Source organism: Rattus norvegicus, chromosome 14 (genome assembly GCF_021556685.1).
Source record: "Rattus norvegicus strain SHRSP/BbbUtx chromosome 14, alternate assembly SHRSP_T2T, whole genome shotgun sequence".
Classification (NCBI taxonomy): domain Eukaryota; kingdom Metazoa; phylum Chordata; class Mammalia; order Rodentia; family Muridae; genus Rattus; species Rattus norvegicus.
In genome coordinates, this window is record NC_141547.1 from 109,065,760 (window position 1) to 109,089,322 (window position 23,563).

At 39.2% G+C, this 23,563-nt stretch overlaps 1 protein-coding gene across 13 annotated transcripts in view; it reads left to right on the forward strand.

Moving 5' to 3' along the window:
* Positions 1-23,563, forward strand: part of Asb3 (ankyrin repeat and SOCS box-containing 3) — a 101,678-nt gene that overhangs the window by 67,234 nt on the left and 10,881 nt on the right. For all 13 annotated transcript variants that reach the window (NM_001108864.1, XM_087583990.1, XM_087583991.1 and 10 more), the window contains 5 exon segments: positions 6,127-6,239; positions 6,777-6,912; positions 9,407-9,584; positions 12,270-12,467; positions 23,105-23,365. In NM_001108864.1, the coding sequence (NP_001102334.1) occupies positions 6,127-6,239; positions 6,777-6,912; positions 9,407-9,584; positions 12,270-12,467; positions 23,105-23,365 (886 nt within the window).

Genomic DNA, 23,563 nt, shown 5'->3' on the forward strand with positions numbered 1-23,563 from the left:
AGCTGTGCTGAGTGTATACTTACCTCTGGAGAACATTCTGGAGTATGTTATAAGCTGCTATGCCCTTTTCCATTCCTTTGATTAGTATTTTAGAGTTTCAGCAGCTTCATATCCTCAACACTTGGTATCTATACCTTTCACAGCTAAGTGGGGGTCTAATAGTGTCTCATTGTAGTTTTAATTTATATTTTTAAATAACCAGTGATAGTAGTTTCTCATATAATTATTTGTGCTGTTTCCCTAATTAGATTATGGAAATAATTCTAGTACAAGTAATTCTCATATTTTTCATGCAAATTTGGTCTTTCACTTTTTTGTTTAAGCATTTTAGTTTTTCTTTGCATTTTTCCAAAATATTATTTTTCTAAACCCTTTTGAGATTAAGTTGTAGATTGGTCTTTTCATACTAAGATTTCCTGGATGTTTTGTATCAGGAAATTTTTAGATTTAATGTTTTCTTTGACCTATGTATCCGTTTCGTTGATCATATCTTAAGCATCTAAGATTTTCTTCCATCTCTTGATTTTGTTGGTAAAGCTTTTCTTTGTAGTTCCTGTTTGAATTCCTAAATTTTTCATTTCCATAATTCTTTCAGTTTGTATTTTATTGATTCTGTTTCCATTTTTAGGTTTTAATTGTTTTGATTCCTTCAACTGTTTGAGTTTTTGTGGCTTACTTTAGGAGAGTTATTAATTTTGTCCATTCCCCCCCACCCCCGCCGGATTTTGTTAAAGGATTTATTCATATCCTTTTTGAAGGCTCTATATCATTTTTTACATAATTGGTTTTAAGGAGTTTTTTTTCTTATGCTTCAGCAGTGTTGGAATATTCAAGGCCCCTATGGTAGGATGGCTGAGCCCTGATGAAAACATAGTGCCCTGACTGTTACTGATTGTGTTTTCACTGCAGCATCTGGTTGTCTGGGTTTAGGATGGTTATAAGTCTAGCTTGTGTTATCTAGTTTTGTCTTTGTCGAATGGATGATTTGTTCCTTTGTTTCCTCTGGATTTTCAGAGACTCTGATGCTTTTGTGTTGTCTGGCCTGCGCACTCAGTGTTGGTAGAGACTACCAGCTGGTGTTGGAGGCTGGAATACTGGGATAAATTGGGAGAGGGAAGGTTGAAGGAGTAGGTCCTGTGATTTCTTGAGGATGAGGTCAGAGATGATCATTGACTCTGTGTAGGATGACGTCATTATGCAGGTGAAGGCAGGTACAAGATAGAACAAGGGCTGTCATTGGACGAGAAGGAAGGATGTGTGGGAGAAAAATTTTAGAGAGAGGAGGAGACTGGAGTGAGAGGAAGAGTAGTGAAGAGAGCATGGAGTCTGATGTTAAGATCCCTCTCTGCACATTTGCAGGTTGTTATGAATATTCTTAAGGGATGGATGGATGTGTATAAGGTTTTGTGTGTCTAGATGAGCAAATTATATCTTATCCATTGGACCAGAGGTTATTGTGTTGTGTGTTCTTTCATGTGGCGATTTAAGTTCAAGAGAGTGTGTGGCAGCTGGAGACACTAGGCCTCCATGGAATTGGGATGTATATTTCTGGCATGATAGCAGCCTGCCCTGGGAACTAGATGGGTAGAGAGATGGTTGCGAGGCTCAGAGAGAAGCCATCAGCATTGTGATAGGGGATAGAGCAGAGTGGGTGAGACAATTTGCAGACTGAGATGAAGGCATCTACCAGATATCTTGGGGCACTTTGGTGCCAGACCTAGTGGGGGTAAAAGACAGCATTTTACTTTTTATAATTTTACAGCAACAACTCTGATTGGAACTGTGAGCCCCAGTTAACTCTTTTATAAGTTGCATACTATAAGGTGACAAAATGGTGCATCTTCACAGCAATAGAAAAGCAACTAAGACACAAGTTGGTACCGGGTGTTAACATACTGCTGTGACATTCCTGAACAATTTATTGTTTGGCAGAATGTAGAAGACTTTGGGACTGTGGACTAGGAAAATGGTCGAATGCTGTAAGAAGAGCTTAGTCTACTATCTCATCAAGACCTTGGAAAACAATAGCACTGGGACCAATGTGGACTGTGGAGGCCTGACTCAAAAGGTTATAGAAGAGAACAATATTAGCAGCTGGGCTAGACATCATTTTCTTGTAATAATTTGGCAATAGTGCAGCTGTTTTTTGATCTTGCCTATTATGGAGCCTGAGGCTAAATTGAAATCTTTTGAACTAGTTTCATTAACAGAGAAGATTTTAGGACAGCCTAATATTAGTGCTGTTACTGGGTTATTAGTGATCATTCTCATATATAGCTACAATTAAAAAGAGCACATGGGCCAGAAAGAAATACAAAAATGTAAAATTTGAGGAGAAAAAGACCATCAGAAAATTTAATATCAAAACCTTTGTTTATGCCGGAAGAGATAACAAGAAATGAATACAGGGGGTGGCCAGCTAATTCTGCAATTTGTGTAAAGACCTAAGGACTTATCTTTTTCCAAAGGGCAACAACAAATCAAAACTTATACAAGTATAATTCAAGGAAGGGCCAGATTCCATCTCAAGTAGGCAACAGAACTTGGCAGCTTTGGCCATGTGGTTCTGGCTTTAGAGCCATGAAGGAGTAAAGAGATTGTGGAATTTTCCACTGAGGTTGAGTGGAATCTGCTGTGGTCATAAGCATGTCAGGGTAGTCCCTTCTTGATGGGCTGGAAAGGCCCTGTAAATCTCTGAAAGTGAAACCCAGCTGTTTTGGAGACCCCAAGTGTTGGAGCTGCGGGATATCTGCCAAGACAAGCTATAGAGAAGGAGCGGAATCAGCCCAAGAGAGAGAAGTATGTGAGCGTTAACAAAGCTGGAAAAACAGAACCATCTAAGCCCTTTTACATCAGACATGGAGATACAGGATTTGAAGTTTCCCCTGTTGGCTTTCAGTCTTGATTTGGTCCAGAATTTCCTCACCGTGCTCCCATTCCTCCCTTTTAGAGTGGTAATATGTATTCTGTACCATTATATGTTGGAAGTATTAACTTTGTTTTTTACAAGAGGTCACATGAAGATTGCTGTGAATCTCTAAAAGGCTTTTGGAATTTGAGGCTGGAAAAGATTATAGGGACTCTTGCAGTCGAGCTACGTATATTTTGTATTATGGTATGGCCACAAGCATTTTGGGGCCTGGGACTAGAATGTGGTCGCTTGATTGAGGCTGACCCCCTTAGGTTCATATATTTAAATGCTTGGTCCCTAGCTGGTGGGACAGTTTGGGAAGGATTGGGAGGTACAGCCTGGGAGGAAGCACTAGGCCTATATTTGATGTTTCAAAAGACTTATGCCATTTCCAGTTATCTCTCTCTGCATCCAACTTTCCGTTTAGAATGTATGTTCTTAGCTATGACTACAGCTCCATGTCTGTCTGTCTGCTGCCAAGCTCCCTGTCATGATTTTCAGATACTAACCCTCTAGACCATGAGTTCCAATAAACATTTTCTCTTATGAGTTCTCTTATCATCGTACTGGCTGATTTTATGTGTGGACTTGACACAAGGGAGCATCCATCATCAGAGAAGGGGCTCCCATTGAGGAAATGCCTCTATGAGATCCAGCTGTAAGGTATTTTTTTCAATTAGTGATCAGTGCTGGAGGGTAGTGCGTGGTGCTATCCCTGGGCTCATAGTTCAGGGTTTTATAAGAAAGCAAGCTGAGCAAGCCAGTAAGCATCACTTCTTCGTGGCTTTTGCATCCTGCCTCTAGGATCCTTCCCTGTTTGAATTGCTGTCCTGACTTCCCTCAATAGTAAACTGCATCATAGTAATGTAAGCCAGATAAACCACTAACCCTAACTTGCTATTGGGTCATGGTGTTTAGAAACCCAAACTAAGACAATCATAGTGTCTCTTAATAGAAATAGGAAGTAATTAAGACAGGTCGTCTAATTTATGTTAGAAATGATTTGAACTGGACAAGTTTCTTTTAACACTCTTTTCCCTCCACACAGTTTGTTCTATTTTAATGCCTTTGACCAGTAAGTGCTACACAGAGCATCAGTCTGTCCATGTGAAATGCTTGTGCCAGAATGTATCCAGCACACTACTTCATCATTGAAGTTTTACTTTGAGAAAAATTTCAGCTAAAGATAATGCTTAGGGATAAAGTTATTTTACATCTTGAAAACATGTCTCCTTGTGTGGACTTATGACAAGCAGTTTACAGATTAACAGCAGTTAATGAATGATATTAATGAGTGAGTTGCTGCATAGTATTATGTGAATGTCAAACTGGATAATTACATAATCTATGCAATTATCCTTCATTCTTCATGGTTATTATTGCAATCAGTTCAACTATATATGATTATTACTCACTCTTTTGGCTGAAAGAGAAATTATGCTCCTTCACTAGCAGGAGTCTTAGGACTAGCAGGAATTAAAGATAATTCTATGGTTATGTACATATTTTCCTGATAAGTAATCTCAGATTAATTATTTATTTCAATAAATCATAATATGGATCACTACTTATGAAGTTGGTTCCTGAAAATAGAATCTGCTATATAAATTAAAAACTTGATTCATAGTAAAAATTACACTTCATGGATCTACCAGCAGTGGTAGTAAGACCTAGCAGTAACTCTTAGGCCTTAGCATGAGTCAGCAGGAGGGATCAGGACTGGGAGCACCAGGAGAAGTTCTCTTCAGGAAGAGACAATCAGTGAAGAGAGATGGAGAAGTGTTGCAGAGCCAGCTCCACCGGCAAGCCCTCGCACAGTTCACTGAGTTCCATACTCCCGCCAAGCATCATGTGTCCTCTGTGGGTCTTGATTCAGCATGTGAGTCTGTCTTAGCAAAACTCCATGAGTCTATATCAGCTGACATCAATTACTCTGCCAACTGGCTTGAGTCTGCAGAAGTGGCAGTAGCCACCAGCACAGCACCAGAAGTGTTTGGTGCCTTTCTTTCTATAGAGTCATGACAAAATGGAGCTCAACTATGCAGTGTAAGGTGGACCAATACATGTGTGTCATTCGTGAAGAATCTGTCATCATATGTCCTTCCAGGAGCCTGCTTTAGCAAACCATCCTTTCACTTGTGTCTGCTTCAGGAAAACACCATCTAACACAACTGACTTTCCAAAGAATCCTTAACTTTCCACCTCAGGACGATGCTACTTCCTTGAAGTCAATTATGACCTCTGACTCTTAGAATCTTCCTACCTCGTCTTCTATGTAGGTTCCTGAACCCTGCTCCATTTAGGACTAAGTGCCCCAAATGTCTTTCACTCTGCATATTGTCCAGTTTGAGTTTCTGTGTTAATTCTTATCTATAACAAGCAGAATTTTGTCTGATATAGGTTGAATGAGGCAGTGATCTATGTGTATAGATCAGATAGGAATCATTGCTACATTCCTTTAGCAGGATGAGTATTAGACTTTTCCCTTGTCCTGTACATATCTAGTCTTAGGTTCCTGGTCGCCTCAGCAGTGTCAGGTATGGGTTCCATCTCGTGAGGTAGGATGCAATCCATTCAAAAAGTGGTTGATTACTTCAGTAACATTGTTCCACTACTGCCAGTATATCTTTCAGGCAGATCACTGTTGTAGGAGGCAGCACGATTTGTGGCTTAGTCATATTGTTGATTACCTTTCTCTAACCCTTCTCCTGCCATGAGTGCTAGTCAGTACAGGTGAAGTTTCTAGTTGGGAACCAGCTCTAAGGCCTTAACAATAATTATTCTTGTCTCTTGTGATAAGATAGTAATGATAGCAACCCTTTCTTTTATTGAAACTGCTTTTCCAGACTAGTTTTTCTGGACTGCATACCTTGTTGCACACTCAGCTGCATTTTTAACAAACTGGAGCTACCTTGTCACCTTTCTAGACAGAATAAATGTTTGGTTCTTGCTTTTTTTTTCATCAGTCTCCTTTCATGTCTCATTTGGAATAATTTTTCATGTACATGGGGACCTGTACATATATGTAAGTGAAACTGGATTAAGATAGTTGATAAATGTTTAAGAATAATCATAGCATCATCATCATCATCATAATAATAATAATAATAATAATAATGTGCATTCCAAGGTATATAAAATGATGAGAACATCATAGAAGTGTCCAGCTCTACAAACATTTTGGTGACTGTAATTCTCTGACTACTGTATTGCAGCTGTTGAAAGTGGACAAATAGATGTTTTGAAGCTCTTGCTTCAACATGGAGCAAATGTCAATGGATCCCATTCTATGTGTGGATGGAATTCCTTGCACCAGGCTTCTTTCCAGGTAGTCTCTGAATTTATTATTTTATTTCCCTGTAAATTGTATTTCTTACCCTTTTCTATACAGTTTTTCTTTTGTTTTCTGTTTATCTGTGATTTATAATGGCAAGTGTATAGAAAAGGCAGGGTAAATGCTAATGATCATTCTAAATAAGCCAGCAGTTATAGTGGCTGGAGCAGCTTTGGATTATAAGGATTATATAGGTAACTATCAGAATATGTGGGATACAAACTGATAAGGTGAAATGGTATGTTTCATTGTAACTATATGTTTAGAAAACATGATATTTCCCTACTGCTTGAGTTAACAAACTAACTTTGTAGGATTAATGGTTATATTTGCTAGAGGCCAGTATTTTATTTGTTTACATTTAATGGGCTGTGTAGAAGTGTAACCTGATGTCATATTTTTTTTTATCCAATGGAACAAGGCATTGCATTTTTTTTTAATTTTTCTCATTTCTTTAATGAGAAAATAAGAAAAGTAAAACACAATGAGAAAGAGTTTTTACTAACTTAAAAATATGTGTCTGTGCTTTAGGGAAATGCTGAGGCTATAAAACTGCTTCTTAAACAAGGAGCAGACAGAGAATGCCAAGATGACTTTGGAATCACACCTCTGTTTGTGGCTGCTCAGTATGGGAAGCTAGAGAGCTTGAGCATACTTATTTCATCTGGTAAGAAGCATAGCCTGTGTTTGCAGAAGATCATGGTTCTTAACTGTGTTCTTAGGGAAGAATGATTCTTGAGTCAGGTGATGAAATTTATATAAGTAGCAACTAAAAGTGCATAGTTGATGTCAGTCATAATTATTACCAAGTATGTTTCCAGGTAAAGGTTTCTCTCTGACTATGATTACAGATGTAGCATTTCTAAAAAAGATTGTGTGACTGTGGCATTCTTTGTAGAACATTGTCTGACCTGAAGGGTTCACCAGAGAAGGGCTTTTAAAGTCTTAGGGTGTATGCTCTGGCAGCTGAGAAACCACAGGTAGTTAGAGGGAGATACATACCAACAGGTTTGCTGAGGGTCTACATAGTGAATTCTAGGACAGCCAGTACTTCATAGAGACACCTGTCTCAAAACAAACAAAAAACCCTAAACAAAACAACAAACAAAAACAAAATAAGCAAAAAACAAAACAAAAAAAACACAAAATCTCTACATATTTAAGTCAAGGTAGGAAGTGAAAAAAATAAACCTTCATGACATTCAAGTTATCTGAGAAATTATGAGCCTGAATTTTAAAGATGAGGTCTCTCAAATAACTTCCTAAAATTATTTTTACATTAAGACACCCAGACTCTGGGTGTTAAGTGTTGGCACAGTCAGGGCATAGTGATTCCCATTTTTTTTTCTTTTCTAAATTTGTTAAATATTGTTATTTAGAAGGTATGAAGGTCTGTTTCTAATGCAATCATGTAAAATGATTGTTTACCTTCAGTGTCTTACTTTTTAAATGCTTCAGTTGTAGTCTTAGAGGCACTGGTTCCTTATTATTTCTGATACTTTGAAGTTGTCAGTCAAACTAGAAGTTTGGGGTGTGAGGGTGTTTTTTGTTTTGTTTTGTTTTTTTGTGTTTTTTAAAAGCAGGGCCTTCAGCTTTTCTCATTGATTATATTTTTCTCTGTGAAGCTGACAGCAAGATGAGGCACCTAAGTCAAGAAGATTCTAATTGGCTAATTCAGGAAGGTTTCACCCAGACTTTATTTACCCTATTTAGCTTGTTCAAGGTGTTCTGAATAAAAGATAGTCAATCCTCCCCATTTTTATGGTGTTTTTTCTAATGAGATACATTTGAGAAATTTAAAAATCGGCACAATCATGTGATAGTAGAAGTCCTAACATTTTTAATGTTATTTGCTGGTGAGGTGATTGGGGGAAATATCCTATTTTTTTTTAACAGCTTCAGAAGTTTCTCAACAATTAAGGCCATTTTCAACCCTTTTAAATCTTTTTGTTCATTTTTATTTGTGGAAATAGGATCCTAGTATGTAGTTTTGGCTGTCCTGGAACTCAACAGAAAACTGTTTTACTCTCTGTCTCAGACACCACCATGCCTGGATGGCTTTCCAGATTGTATATAGTAGTATGAAAATAACAGTTTTTATTAAAAATCTACTCAGCTCCACTAAAAAATATCATTCCTATTTATTTACTGTTGCCGTTACTATGCAATACTCATGAAGGAAGAAATGTAATTGTAAGACTAATCAATATGGGGGTTGGGGATTTAGCTCAGTGGTAGAGCACTTGCCTAGCAAGCGCAAGGCCCTGGGTTCGGTCCCCAGCTCCGAAAAAAAGAAAGAAAGAAAAAAAAAAAAGACTAATCAATATGGTTTTTAATAGTAGATTTCCATGTATATCAGTCATTTACTGGTAATGTTTTCTTCATAAATCTTAGTCTGAAATTAGTTAGTGACATCAATAAGCTCATAAGTTCCAATAATACATCAATAAAACATATAAGTTTCATAACTTATACTTTCTTGGGAACTATCATCAATGATTTTCCATTATATTTTTTCCATTTTTTAAAAAAGACAGGTTTGCCTCAAACTTGTGATATTCTTTTCTCAGACTTCCAAGGACTGGAATTATAGGTCTTTACCATATCCTTTCCTTCTAAAATATACTTGAGAAATGGCTCAGTGGCTAAGAGTTCTTGCAGAAAGATGGAGTGCAGATCCAGCACCCATGTTAGATGGTCTCACTATTTTGGACTCCAGCTCTAAGGGAATCTGATGCCTACTTCTAGCCTTCATGGATACTTGAATTCACATGCACAGATATGTTTGCACATATACACATAACTCATAAATACACATTAAAATAAATCTTTAAAGAATATTTGTACTTTGAACCCACAGTGCCTGTTTGGCAAGGGAAAAGAATAAGTAGCTTTCATTGAATAGGAGTTTTGTTTTTCTGTTTGTTTTTAAGGTGAATTCTAAAATATCCTTTACGTTCTTAACTAATGCAGAACAAAAACTATTTAAACAATTCTCAGCAGGTTAGTGAAATAAATCTATTTTTCAATAGCATCTGGTAAGGGTGAAAGCTGTTTTAGTATGAAAACCTTTTATGGCAGATTGAAATTTATGCTTTCAGCTTTCTTCTTTTTAAAAACATCTATGTCCATTATTGGCTAAGAATTTTGTTTTGTGTTAGGTGCAAATGTCAATTGCCAAGCCTTGGATAAAGCTACTCCCTTGTTTATTGCTGCACAAGAGGGTCATACAAAATGTGTGGAACTTTTGCTGTCCAATGGGGCTGATCCTGATCTTTATTGTAATGAAGACAATTGGCAATTACCTATTCATGCTGCTGCACAAATGGGTCATAGAAAGTAAGTGCTCAAAACAGAATAAAAATGGTCTCAGAATTAAAAGTGAATATATGAATCAGACCCTTTACCTCCAGGGAAATTGCTTGGTCATTCCTTTCTGAAACCAATTTTTGGGATGTTTATTTTTTTCTCTGCTCAGCTCCCCTACATCTTTCATTTTCCCACTCTGAGGAAGAGTGGTATAGATAGAGTGGTAGATGGTATAGATATTGGAGCAAAGGGATTTCTTTAGCTGATGGCCGTTCTTTCCCTTTCTTGCTAGTTTTATTTAAAATACCTTTAACTAGCAATCTTATGGCCTTATTCACTAATTTGCACTATCTCCCTGTTTGCAGAAAGTGTATGATCCTTTTGGAATGGAGTCTTCCTTTTGTGTGGGTTGAGTCATCTACCCTATCTTAAACCCTTTGACTGAACGTTTTACTTAATATCGTGTCTAGTCTGGTATTTTCCCTGCTTGTGTTACTCTTTATTTGCTAGAAGTCCCTAGGAAATTATTAGTATATTTTGCAGAAAGTATTGGCAAGTAGAGGAATTTTAGAGTTAGTAGCCTAGTTACTTCAATAAGAATAAGGCTCCCTCTTGTAAATAAATATGGACAGATTTAAAAATCATGTTTGGGGGGCTGGAGAGATGGCTCAGCGGTTAAAAGAGCACCCGACTGCTCTTCCAGAGGTCATGAGTTCAATTCCCAGCAACCACATGGTGGCTCACAACCATCTGTAAAGAGATCTGATGCCCTCTTCTGGTGTATCTGAAGACAGCTACAGTGTACTTATATATAATAAATAAATAAATCTTTAAAAAAAAAAAATCATGTTTGGGGCTGGGGATTTAGCTCAGTGGTAGAGCACTTACCTAGGAAGCGCAAGGCCCTGGGTTCGGTCCCCAGCTCCGAAAAAAAAAGAACCAAAAAAAAATAAATAAATAAAAAAAAATAAAAATCATGTTTGCAGTCTTTAGGGTCATAATTCTACAATAGTGCTTCTAATTCATACCATTAATGTTTAATTAAAAATAACAAAGTGGGGGCTGGGGATTTAGCTCAGTGGTAGAGCGCTTATCTAGGAAGTGCAAGGCCCTGGGTTCGGTCCCCAGCTCCGAAAAAAAGAACCAAAAAATAAATAAATAAATAACAAAATGATCATTATTTTTAGACAGTAGGAAAACAAAGTCCACAAGCTGACTATTTTGTCACTAGGTAGCATGTGTTCTCAGTGGTCTTTATAAACTTTTTTGCCTTGTGACAGAATACTTTTCTAGCCCTTCTTTAGAACTGAGACATGCTTATTTAAAAGGTGTTAAGCAGATTCTTAGTTTTAATAAAATACTTGTTTTCAATATTTGGTATTTCCTCTAAATGCTTTTTAAATTTTATTATTCTTTGAGACTTTCATTTATGTTTTGGACACTTTCACCTTTCTCCAGTCTATTTCTTGTTCATAATTCCTTATCACTCAATTTATGTCCTTACAAAAAAAATTATATCCATTTCTTCTAATTGTTGATTATCTTATTTAGAAAAAAATCTTTAAACAGTTGTTCTTACTTTTAAATTGATAACCAAGCTCTCATAGGAATTTATTCTTAATTGTGTTCAGTTTTGAAAATTCTGTTGCACCGATTTCGTCTGTAGCCTACTTCAAAGGTGCATCTGTGATTTCAGTTCTTCTTCAGTGTTATGCTAGGTCTGTTTTATGGAAGGAAAAGCAGCCAAGAGAAACAGTCCTGGAAGGAGGGGAATTTCCCAGCTATTTAGTCCTTACAGTTTTGTCTTCAGAGCTGAATAGTCTTCTCGGCAGCCAATTGCTGAGGCGAGATTACAGACAATCTAAGAACTACATGTTAGCCATCCTTTTTTCAAGCATTTTCTGTCTAGCAATTGCTCCTTTATAAATGCACCTCAGATATTAATGATTATGTTTTTTCCCTGTGATTGTAATTTTTTACTATAAGTTAGTTTCTTCTGATTAAAATTGTAATTTCTCATGTTATGTCACTTGCCATATTTTAAAATTCTTATTAATGGGAAACCAAACTGATTAATATTTGAGAAGGAAATACTTCATTTTGTTTTCTGTTACTTGTTCATATGTAAAACAGAGCCTTGCTGAGTAGCCCTGGCTCCTGGAATTTGTTATTCAACTGTGGTAAGCCTTGAAGTCATGGCTATTCTGCTTCCATCTCTGACTGCTAACTTACAGGGTTGTGTTACCATATCTGTCCATTATACAATCCCCAGTGCTGAACCCAGGCCCACCTTAATGAACAAACACTCTACCCACTGGGCAATATCCCTAACGCCTTATTTTCTCAACTAGTTTATATTTAGTGTACTAATTATTTAAATAATTTATTAGGTCCTGAAATATCAAACATAAAATTGGCATGGGTCGTGGTAGTAGTAAGGCAAATAACACTTAATGAGGAAAACAGGTATATTTACTATATTACTCAGTTCTTTTTAGGCCTATTTAAACTTGCATTAAGCAATATTATGGGTAACATTTTGTAGTAGCTATGAAGCATGTAGACATTCACTGTAGTTAGAAAATATAGGAAAGACAGAAAGATGTCTTTAAATCATCCAGTCAGTGGGTGATTCTTAAAATATTTACGGGAAAGATTTTGTCTACTCTTATGCACCTGAAAATATTAAATATTCTTCCATTTGTGTATTTGAAGGACCTTGGACTTGTTAATACCACTTACTAACCGGGCTTGTGACTCTGGACCAGACAAAGTGAGCCCTGTTTACTCTGCAGTGTTTGGAGGACGGGAAGAGTGCCTAGAAACGTTACTCCAGAACGGCTATAGTCCAGACGCACAAATGTGCTTGGTGTTTGGATTCAGTTCCCCTCTCTGCATGGCTTTGCAAAAGGAGTATGTACATGTGTTACATTTTACTTGTTTTTAATTCCCAAGTAACTTTTCTTCATAGTGGAAACTTGGTATCTCTGTTAGTACTAGGCTAAGTTGCTAACCTAGAAGAGGTCTGTCCTTCAGCTTAGCAGAAGTGAGCTTGATAATGCCAGATGGTTTCCCTTTGGATCTGGATTACAACTTTTACATAACAGTTTTAGGGAATACTTTAAATGTATTAGTGTAAATGCAAGCCTACTCTGATGTCAAGAATCAGAAATGAAACTTCATCAAGTAAGGTACTGACTGCTTCAGATTATTTAACTTTACCTCCCCTCTTTTTTTAAGTTTACAAGCCTTAGAATAAACTGTGGTTTTCAAATACTGTTACATTTAACATATTTGATATATAGCATTTTCTAATGTATATCATAATTATATTTTAAAGTCATATTAATTTCTCATACTCTGCTATAGTTCTTTGAATTAAAATAATGAAGAGTTAATGCTATGTAAGTATTTGGCCATTGGAACTCCTAAAGTTTTAAAATAGACATCATTAGCTAGATGTTGTAGCTCATACCTTTAATCCTTGTAGGCAGATGAAAAAGTCAATCTATGTACATGGTAAGTTCCAGGACAGCCAGAGCTATGTAAAAAGACCTTGTTTTTTAAAAATCAAAACAACAACAACAACAGATTGAGAATACGGGGATGGGGATATAGCTCAGTTAGTAAACATGAGTACTTGAGTTTGTTCATTCCATAGAATCTACATTAAGTACTGGGTGTACAAGTGTGTACATTTAGTCCCAGTGCTAGGGAGCAGGCAGGTGACTGAAGGATTCCTGAGGAAGCTGGCCAGCTAGTCTAGCCTGATAGGTGAGTTCCACACCAGTGAAAGACTCTTACCTCAAAGTAAATGGATGGTCTTCCTGAGTATGACAGCCAGGGTTGTCATGTAGCCTCTATATGGGCACACATGCATACACACTTACACAAACCCTAACCCTAACCCTAACACAAATAATAAAGACTATAAGAAAAACCATATAAAGTCATGCCTGTGCTCCATTAATGCTAATCGGTTGTGTAAATAGATGCTGTTTTTTAAAGGTCTGACCAATTATTTATTGCTCTTAATAACACTTTAATTATTTTATGTGCATGGGTATTTTGCCTGCATGTATGCCCACGTACTGCATTTTACAATGTTCACAGAGGCCAGGAGAGGGAAATGGAGTTATAGACAGTTGCTAGTTGCTATGTGTATGCTGGGAATTGAACCTAGGTCCTCCTCCAGATTAGCAGCCAGTGCTATTAACTGATGAACAATCTCTCCAGCCTCAAGACTCTCACATTTGACTGGACTGAGACTTAGAAGTAGAAGCTCTCAGTGAGGATAGGCTACATCTCTTTACGATCTGTTCCTGGCATTTTTCATTCTCTTAGCTAAAAAGTTAGCATATTCCACAGCCTTCTTACTTTCTCAGTATGTTGTTTCTTCAGAGTGATATGCTGGCATCTGTGTTGCAGGACACTTGAAATAACAAACACTGAATCTTGTGGACTTTGGTCCTGGGCTTCTTACATTCTTTGTCCATAGCTTTCTGACAACATATTAACAACGTCATCTTTAAAAGATTGGACAATTTTCAGATTCTGTTTTTTTTTGGGGGCCTCAAGTACAAAGGAATGGGGGTATCTGTCAGCTCAGGAATACTTAGATTGGCATCCAGAATACATTCCTCAACAGACTTACAGTCTGTCTCTAGTTCTCCTTGGTCTAATGAAGCACCCCTTATTCAACAACAGGTACATTCTGCTGTGGAGCAAGACATCCTTCTTCATGGGAAAACATTTGCTTTACCCACCAGAAAATTAGGCCATAGGCCTTTTCCATTCCTTACCCAGAAGACTCCTCAGACCATAGATTATATTATTTTTAGTGATGTAGAAGTGGCTACAGGTATACTACAAACTTAAATGACTTTGTTGGAGTCTTAATTATTGTAGTGGTGAATTGTTAATATGCTTAGTGCTCCCATCAGCTTCTAGCCACCTACCAGAGCTCTCTAGATTTGTGACACACCCACAAGAGCACTAGTGCACGTACACACACACACACGCGCGCGCGCGCACACACACACACACACACACACACACACACACACACACACACCCCAGCTTAATTTTAATATGCTTTACTAGTTCGATGGCTGGGCATTTCCAAACCTCCTTACAGCTAGAACACACTCCCCTCTGGTAATCCTGAGTTAACATTTTCTAAATTTATATTTTGTCTTTGCTGCCCTCTTCTTTTTGGGTGGCCCTCCCATGGGGCTGCTTTCCCTTTGTGCCTACATTTCAGCCATCTCACCTTCCTCTCCATGGTGTGGTCAGTTCTAAGCCTTTTTCACAGTGGAATTCTCCTTCTCCTCCTCCTCCTCCTCCTCCTCCTCCTCCTCCTCCTCTTCTTCCTCCTCCTCCTCCTTTTCTTCCTCCTCCTCCTCTTCCTCCTCCTTCTCCTCCTCCTCCTCCTCTTCCTCCTCCTCCTCTTCCTCCTCCTCCTCCTCTTCCTCCTTGTCCTCCTCCTCCTCTTCTTCCTCCTCCTCCTCCTTTTCTTCCTCCTCCTCCTCTTCCTCCTCCTTCTCCTCCTCCTCTTCCTCCTCTTCCTCTTTCTCCTCCTCTTCCCCTGTGCCCAGGAATCCTAAAAGTCCCACCTCTGTCTCCGTGCTCAGCCATTGGCTGTTGGCAACTTTATTTCCTAACCAAAGCAAACTGGGGACAGGCTTCCTTTAACCTGTGTACTGACACTGCAAACAGGTTTTTTTGGGTAACACAAGTAGCATGAGAATACAAACTGCTATAAATTAGGATATCTAGCTGTAATGTAACTTAACTCTGTCTAAACATTTTCACTGGCTCAGCCAGACGACTCAGTGGATAGATAAAGGCACCTGCCACCAATCTGACAACCTGAGTTTGTCTCACAGGACAGAAAAAAAGCAAAAAAGTTGTCCTCTGAGTTCTATGTGTTCTCTCTCTCCTCTCTCTCTCTCTCTCTCTCTCTCTCTCTCTCTCTCTGTCTCTCTCTCTCTCTCTCTCTCTCTCTCTCTCACACACACACACACACATAATGTGAAAAACAAAACAATGTATTGACTGTATTTACTGTATTTTTCTCTTTTTAAAAATCTATACTGACATTCTCTATATAAAATAGTTCATTTTATTTGTTTCAAATTTGAGCTTCCACATTTTAGTATGAAGGTTTGAAATTCTGGTTAATCTGAGTCCCACTCTAATCACAACTTTAATAATTTCATTGTATAAGCCCTCTCATGTTCTCTCCTGGGCTTCCGGGATTCCCCTTTCTATGCCTTCTTCCTTCTGGGATTATATGTTTACACCATCAGAGATTGCTGCTGCTCCCCTTCTTTTTCCTTCCTCCTTTATTCTTCCTTTTCCTCTTTTCGAGAAACGTTCATTTTGCTCTTTCTAATGAGAAGTGGATCATGTAACAGTATTCTTGTGATTGAAGTACTTGTGATTGCAATTATTTTTTTCTAGAATTAGAAGTTCTAGACTGCTTCATGCTATTTACAAGATTAAGACAGATGATGTTTAGTGGGGGAAGTATTACATAGGCTTCCAGCATTAACTGAAATTGTGCAGTGTATTCTATTTTCACCTCTGAGTTCTAAAATGCTAGTAAATAATATTAGTTGATTAGTACCATAGAAAGAACTCAAGTGGTTTGTAGGATTAATGGGGTCCCACTTTGGTTCAGCCTCAGGGCTCCGCTGCTTGGAGGGGGGCAGGATGCAGAAAGTTGACCTTGCTTTCCCTTTGCCTCAGCCACTGGGCGGGTTTTGGGCCATAGGGCATCCCGGGACACTGCTCCGGGGATGAGGGAGGGGAAGGAGGAGGGGGAGAAGCTCAGTCTGAGAGCAGGACACTGCAGGAGTTAGCTTGGGGGTCCCTGAGCCTGCAAGGAGGCCAGAGCGGTCTGGTTCTCAGGTTGCTGGGCATCCAGGTGCCTCCAGAATGCCCGATGAATGAAAAGAGGGAGAGCTTTGGCTAGTCCCACGGGGATGAGTCTTTAGCTTATGGCTGGCTGTAGGCTTGAGCTTGGTGGCGACCACCACTGGGAGCGCAGGGAGGCTTTCTACTGCTCCCCAGAGCAGACCCTGGTGAAAAGAGATAGTCCATGGTTTTAAGGTGTTTATTGTCATGGTGAAAACCGTACCCCACTTCTCAGGGTGGTCCTGAGATTAAATTCCTTTTGCAGAGAAGAGTGTCTGGAAAGGAAAGCTTCTTTGGCTAAGCCTTCAGGCCTTTGGGTACCTCATTATAATGGAGATCTGTTCTGAGCCTATGTGACCTGAGGTCATGTCCTCTACCTGTGGTAGGGCTGGGGGGGGGGGGGGGGCGGTTGCCCTTTTATGACTGATGGCCACAAATCTATGGAGGGCTGCAGCTAGTGACTGGCCTGGTTTCCTGGGAGACAGGCGAACTGCCTACAGGGTCACCAGGGTTCAAACCTTCTTAACCAGGAACCAGGGTGCTCTGCAATCCCTTTTTTCAAAGGGATTTGTCACCTGTAGCAGTGAGTTTCATATCCTTCCCTGTCTCCTTGCATCATCACCATTGAATCAGGTAGGATGTTCTTTGTCATTTGTGCTACTCAGCACAGAACATTTAGGTAACAGGAGAGTCTTTTCATGTCTTGGAATCCCTGAAATTCTTTTTTGCTTCCCTCTGGAGGGACGGTGAATTTCCTGTTTCTTGTAACAAACCTTAAACACTTGTGTGACTTCTTCAAATTTTCCTGGTTCTTCAGCACACACAATCTTTCATGATTCTAATACTTCTGACAAAACACTGGGAGGCTGACTGAAGCATGCAAGTACTTCTGTGCTCCTTCTAACAAGTTTGCATAGAGAACCTATAACATTTCAGCATCCCCTTGGCCCACACTTACTTGTTTCTTGTTGTTGAGGTAGTCATTCAGTACCCTTACAGCTTTCCCTTTCCTTGACACTGACTCTGGGGAGGTCTGTGTGCTATAATGGCAGTCTGGTAAGTAGCATGCGCTTTACTTTTTCTGCTCCCTCTAGCAAGAAAGTTTAGTGGGTTTTATTTCAGTTTAGTTACATTATTGGATTTGTTGTTGCTGTTAGTGATATTACTGATATTGCACCACTGTGTAGACTTCTACTTTTCAAAACCTACTTTACTTAGGGTCCTTAAATGCTTCAGCCTCCCTTCTAGCCCACTGACTAGAGGCAAGAGAAAAAGAAAGTTAATAGGAAAAGAAGGTTGTAGACCTGCTTACAAGTGGTTCCTTAGGGCAATTCTACTGTTCATTGTCAGGATACCAGCAGTCCATTCCAATAGCAAACATCAAATGTGAATCAGTAGTGGCAGCACAACAGAAGTGACCAGAATCAGCTGGCATAGCATGAGTCCTTTGGTGTGTTTCTCTCTACTGAGTGCAGACCAGCGAAACTTTGCATGGTGTACAAATGCAAGAGCATCCTTTCACTGTTTGCTGGATTCTATTTATACCCTTTCAAATATCAGGAGCCCTCTCAATTGTCCTCAGTAGAACATCACATGCCCTCTTACAAGGCAACTTCCAGAAAAACATGGCAGCTTCCCTAGAAACATTACATGTCACAACTGAGTTTTTAAAGAAGTCAGAAATTTCCATTTCACCACTGTCTTTCTTCGTTGCTCAGGCTGGCCTCCATCTTGCAATTCTGCCTCCATCTCCACAGCGCTAGATTAGGCCTGTGCCCCAGCGCCTGGCAGGAAGTGTTTTTATTATATTCAGTCATGGTGGCTGAAGAGATGGGTCATGCCCTTGGAGAGGACCTAGATTAGGTTCCTAAAACCCAAGTCACATAGCTTACAATTGCCTATAACTGCAACTCAAGGGGATCTGATGTCTTTGGCATCTTTGGGCACCTGTAATCACAGGCAAATAAACACATGCAAATACACACATACACATATACACACAGTTAAAACTAATCAAAATAAATCTTAAAAAATGCAAATCTACCATTGGAAGGCAGTGTCCTTATTTTTCTCCTGCAGTAATATGCTTCTATAACATTTTGTATGATACAACTGGTCATTTGGTTCCTTCTTTCCCCCCCTCTTCACAAGTGCTTCAGGGTTGTATTTATGAACTCATTTTCATTCTCTCTCTCTCTTTGCTAAAGATTGAGCCTGGAACCTTGAACATACTAGGCAAGCACTCTTCCATTGAATTTTCACCATAGTTGTATTTTTTAAATATGGATTTTTTGGGGATTAAAATCATGTCCTCATAGACAGTAATGCAAACAGTTTACTGACTGAGCTTTCTCCTTATCCTCCTGCAGTTGTATATTTTTTTCATGTTAGAGCATGTGTGGTTTATTTCTATTAATAATAATAATATCATTTTTTAATCTTTTTTTACAGTCCTGTCCTTATGCGCTTCTCAGTCTGCCCTCCAACAGTTACTCATCCCATTCCTTCTCTGTGTCCAAAAGGATGTCACCCACCCCCACCCCTCTAGACCTCTCCATTCCCTGGGGCCTCAAGTCTCTCAAGGGTTAGGTGAGTCTTCTCTCACTGAGGCCAGACCAGGCCATATATGTGTCCAGGGCCTCATATCAGATAGTGTTTGCTGCCTGGTTGATGGTTCAGTGTCTGAGAGATCTTGGGGGTCCAAGTTAGTTGAGACTGCAGGTCACCCTCATCCTCAGCTTCTTCCAGCCTTTCCATAATTCAACCACAGGGGTCCCCAACTTCTGTACATTATTTTGGTGTAAGTACCTGTACCTGACTCTTTTAACGGCTTGTTGGACCTCATGGAGGGCACCCATACTAGGTTCCTATCTGTAAGCATACCATAGCAACAGTAATAGTGTCAGGCCTTGGAACCTCCCCTTGAGATGGATCCCAACTTGGTCTAGTTACTGAATTCTCTTCTCCATTTTTGTCCCTGCGGTTCTTTTAGACAAGGAAAATTCTGCTTCAGAGTTTTTGACTGTGAGATGGCAAGCCCATCCCTCCACTTGATGCCCTGGCTTTCTACTGGAGGTGGACTCTACAAGTTCCCTCTTCATCCAAGGTTCCTCCCTCTGAGTCCTGAGAGTCTCTCACCTCCCAGGTCTCTGGTACGTTCTAGAAGGTTCCCCGAATTCCTACCTCCCAAGGTTGCCTGTTTTTATTCTTTCTGCTGGCCCTCAGTCCTATTTCCCCCACCCCCTCAATACCTGATCATGTTCCCCTTTTCACCTCCCTGTCCCTTCTCCCACCCAGGTCCATTTCTCCCTCTGTTTCCCCCAGCTCCCCGCCCCCTGTGATTCCTTTCTTTTTCCTCTCAAGTGAGATTGAGACATCCTCACTTGGGCCCTTTGGCTTGTAAACCTTGAGTTCTGTGGATTTTATCCTGAGTATTCTGTACTTTTTTGGCTAATATCTACTTATTAGTGAGTACATACCATGCATGTTCTTTTGGTTCTGAATTACCTCATTCAAGATACTTTCTAGTTCCATTTATTGTCCCTGCAAAATTGTCATGATGCCCTCATTCTTAATAGCTGAATAGCTATTAAAACATTGTATAAATGAACCACATTTTCTGTACCCATTCTTCCATTGTGAGACATCTGGGATGTTTCCAGCTTCTGGCTATCACAAATGAGGCCACTATGAACATAGCGGAACACACGCCCCTGTGGCACAGTGGGGCATCTTTTGGGTATATGCCCAAGAGGATAGCTGGGTCTTCAGGTAGATCTATTTCAAATTTTCTGAGGAATCTCCAGATTGATTTCCAGTGTGGTTTTACCAGTTTGCAGTCCCTCCAGCAATGGAATAGTGTTCCTCTTTCTCCACATTTTCGCCAATATGTGCTGTCATGTGAATTTTTGATCTTAACCATTCTGAGTGGTGTAGAGTGGAATCTCAGGGTCATTGTGATTTATATTTCCCCGATGACTAAGTATGCTTAACATTTCTTTAGGTACCTCTCAGCTATTCAATATTCCTCAGCTGAGAATTCTTGGTTTAGCTCTGTATCCCATTTTTAAATATGGTTATTTGACTCTCTGGAGTCTAACTTCTTGAGTTCTTTGTTTATATTGGATATTAGTCCTCTATCAGATGTAGGATTGGTAAAGATCTTTTCCAAATCTGTTGGTTGCCATTTTGTCCTAATGATAGTATTCTTTGCCTTACAGAAGCTTTACAATTTCATGAAGTCCCATTTGTCAATTCTTGATCTTAGAGCCATCGATGTTCTGTTCAGGAAATTTACCCCAGTGTCCATGTGATCGAGGCTCTTCCCCCTTTTTTCTTCTATTAGTCTGAGTGTATCTGGTTTTATGTGGAGGTCATTGATCCACTCAGAATTTAGCTTTGTACAGGGTGATAAGAATGGATCGATTTGCATTCTTCTACATGCTGACCCCCAGTTGAACCAGCACCATTTGTTGAAAATGCTCTCTTCTTTTCCACTGGATGATTTTAGCTCCTTTGTCAAAGATCAAGTTACCATAGGTGTGTGGATTCATTTCTGCATCATCAATTCGATTCCATTGATCTACCTGATTCTCTGTCTCTCTGCCAATTCCTTACAGTTTTTTCTTTTGTTTTGTTTTACTTTGGTTTTGTTTTTTAATCATTATTGCTCTGTTATATAGCTGGAGGTTGGGGGTGGTGATTCCCCAAGAAGTGTTTTTATTGTTGAGAATACTTTTTCCTCTCCTGGGTATTTTGTTATTCCAAATGAATTTGCAAATTGCTCTTTCTAACTCTATGAAGAATTGAGTTGGAATTTTGATGGGGATTGCATTGAATCTGTAGATTGCTTTTGGCAAGAGGGCCATTTTTACTATATTAATCCTGCCAACCCTATGAGCATGGGAGATCTTTCCATCTTCTGAGATTTCTCAGAGTCTTCTAACCTCATCATGAGACTTTAAATCACAATATTGCTTTTCTGGTATGTGGAGGTATCCAGGACTTGCTGTGGTAGAAGAACTGGGTTCTGAAGATGCCACGTGGCCTTGGTTTCTGTTGCTTAGGTTCTTGCACTTGCTTCTTGCCATCTTGTTATCTCTGGTGTTAGCTGGTCTTGCTATCTCTCAGAGTGGCTTGACTCTCCTGTAAGCCTGTGTGTCAACACTCCTTTGAGACCAGCTCTCTCCTGTTGGGATTTAGGTACAGAAAGCTGTGGCACAGGGTCAGCCCCAGGCCCAGATGGAAACCAGAAGGATCATGTTTCAGACTACTCCTCAGCTCTTGTGTCCGGAGGGCTCTGGGCAGGTCCCTCAGAGCTGACGTGGTGGTCTTACCTGTGTTCTCGGGTGTGTCAGCACTCCTGGGAGACTAGCTCTCTCCAGGCAGGATCTGGGTACAGAGAACTATAACACAGGGTCAGCTCTGGGCCCAGACCAAAACCAGAAGGATCCTATCCCAGTCTGCTCATCTGTTCCTGTGTCAGGAGGGCTCCTGGTGGGTTCCTCTTAAGCCAGGCATTTGAGCAGAAGTGGTGGTCTCACTTGTGCTCTCCGTGTTATTTCTGACCCTCCTGTAAGCCTGTGTGTCAGCACCCCTGGGAGACCAGCTCTCTCCTGGCGGCATCTAGGTACAGAAAGCAGTGGCACAGGGTCCCAGATAATACTGTTAATAACAAATTTCCACAAGTGGTATATAATTTACTTTGAATTTTATCTTTTGAACAAATTTCCAAAGATTATTTAACTGAATAAGAAATCTGAAAATTGTAATCCTTACTTACATTTTATATTTGTTTACATAGCATATCTCAATGTCTATAAATATATTTACCTAAATGTATTCAGTATATCACTTATTTATTTGTTTTCATATATAGCTATGTAGTGCTAGAAAAGTAATGTGACTCACTCAGAGTTACACAGCTAGGAGGTTCCTTGGGCTGTGCTCTCTAACATGCAGTCTTACCTAATTGTGCCCAGTGACTTTTCAAATGAGAATTACACCTGCTTTTCTTCCATGTAACTATCAGTATTTGATTATCTGTTGTTAAGCAATTAATTTAATAGGTGAAAATGGTAAATGTTTATTTCACAGAAGTGCTTAAAAGGGAAATTAACTTCATAATACAGAATTGTTAGTAGAACAACTTTCACTAGAAAATCTTTCCTGTATGATAAGTATGATATCTGTACCTACATACCTTCATATTTGCTGAATATAAAACAGTGGAAATTGGCTAAGGATATATAACATGGAGATTTCTAGAATGAATCCATCTTCAGGGACTTACCATGTTCTTCATTGGCTTTTTTAAAAAAAATATTATAGCCAAAATGCTTACTTGTAAAAAAAAAATTATAGTTTGAAAAAGGGTTTTTTTTGTGAAAGATATTTTAAAAATCTTAGTGCTGAAAGTACAAACAATGCAGAGGGATTGATACATAAAGTTTTCTTTCTCATCTCCATCTAAACTTAGTGCATGTAAAAGCCATTAGTTATACCAACTGCCTATTTTATTCCCAGTTGTAACTACTATTAGAAATTTAATAAGTATTTGTTGAATAGCAGTCTAACTTTTAAACTTCTTTGTTTTTGTTTTGTTTTGTTTTGTTTTGTTTTTTGTGAAGCTGTGAGTTCTCTGGAGTTGTGAATATTCTTTTGAAGTACGGAGCCCAGTTAAATGAACTTCACTTGGCATACTGCCTCAAGTATGAGAAGTTTTCAATGTTTTGCTGTTTTTTGAAGAAAGGTTGCCTGGTGGTACCTTGGAATCATACATCTGAATTTGTAAGTTATGCAGTTAAAGCACAAACAAAATATAAGGCCTGGTTGCCACATCTCCTGCTTGCTGGATTTGACCCATTGATTCTGCTCTGCAGCAGCTCTTGGTAAGAAATCTTTCTTGTGAGTCTTTCCCATTGGTGATGAGACTACCTCAAAATCAGTTCTTAAGATGTCTGGTCTATGGAGTATGTGTGTGTGTGTGTGTGTGTGTTTGTACATGTGTGCACTGGTGTCCTTGTGTATGTGTACTGACCACCATAACTGCGTTGTGTCATAGTATTGACCACTGGTAGCTGTGCTGG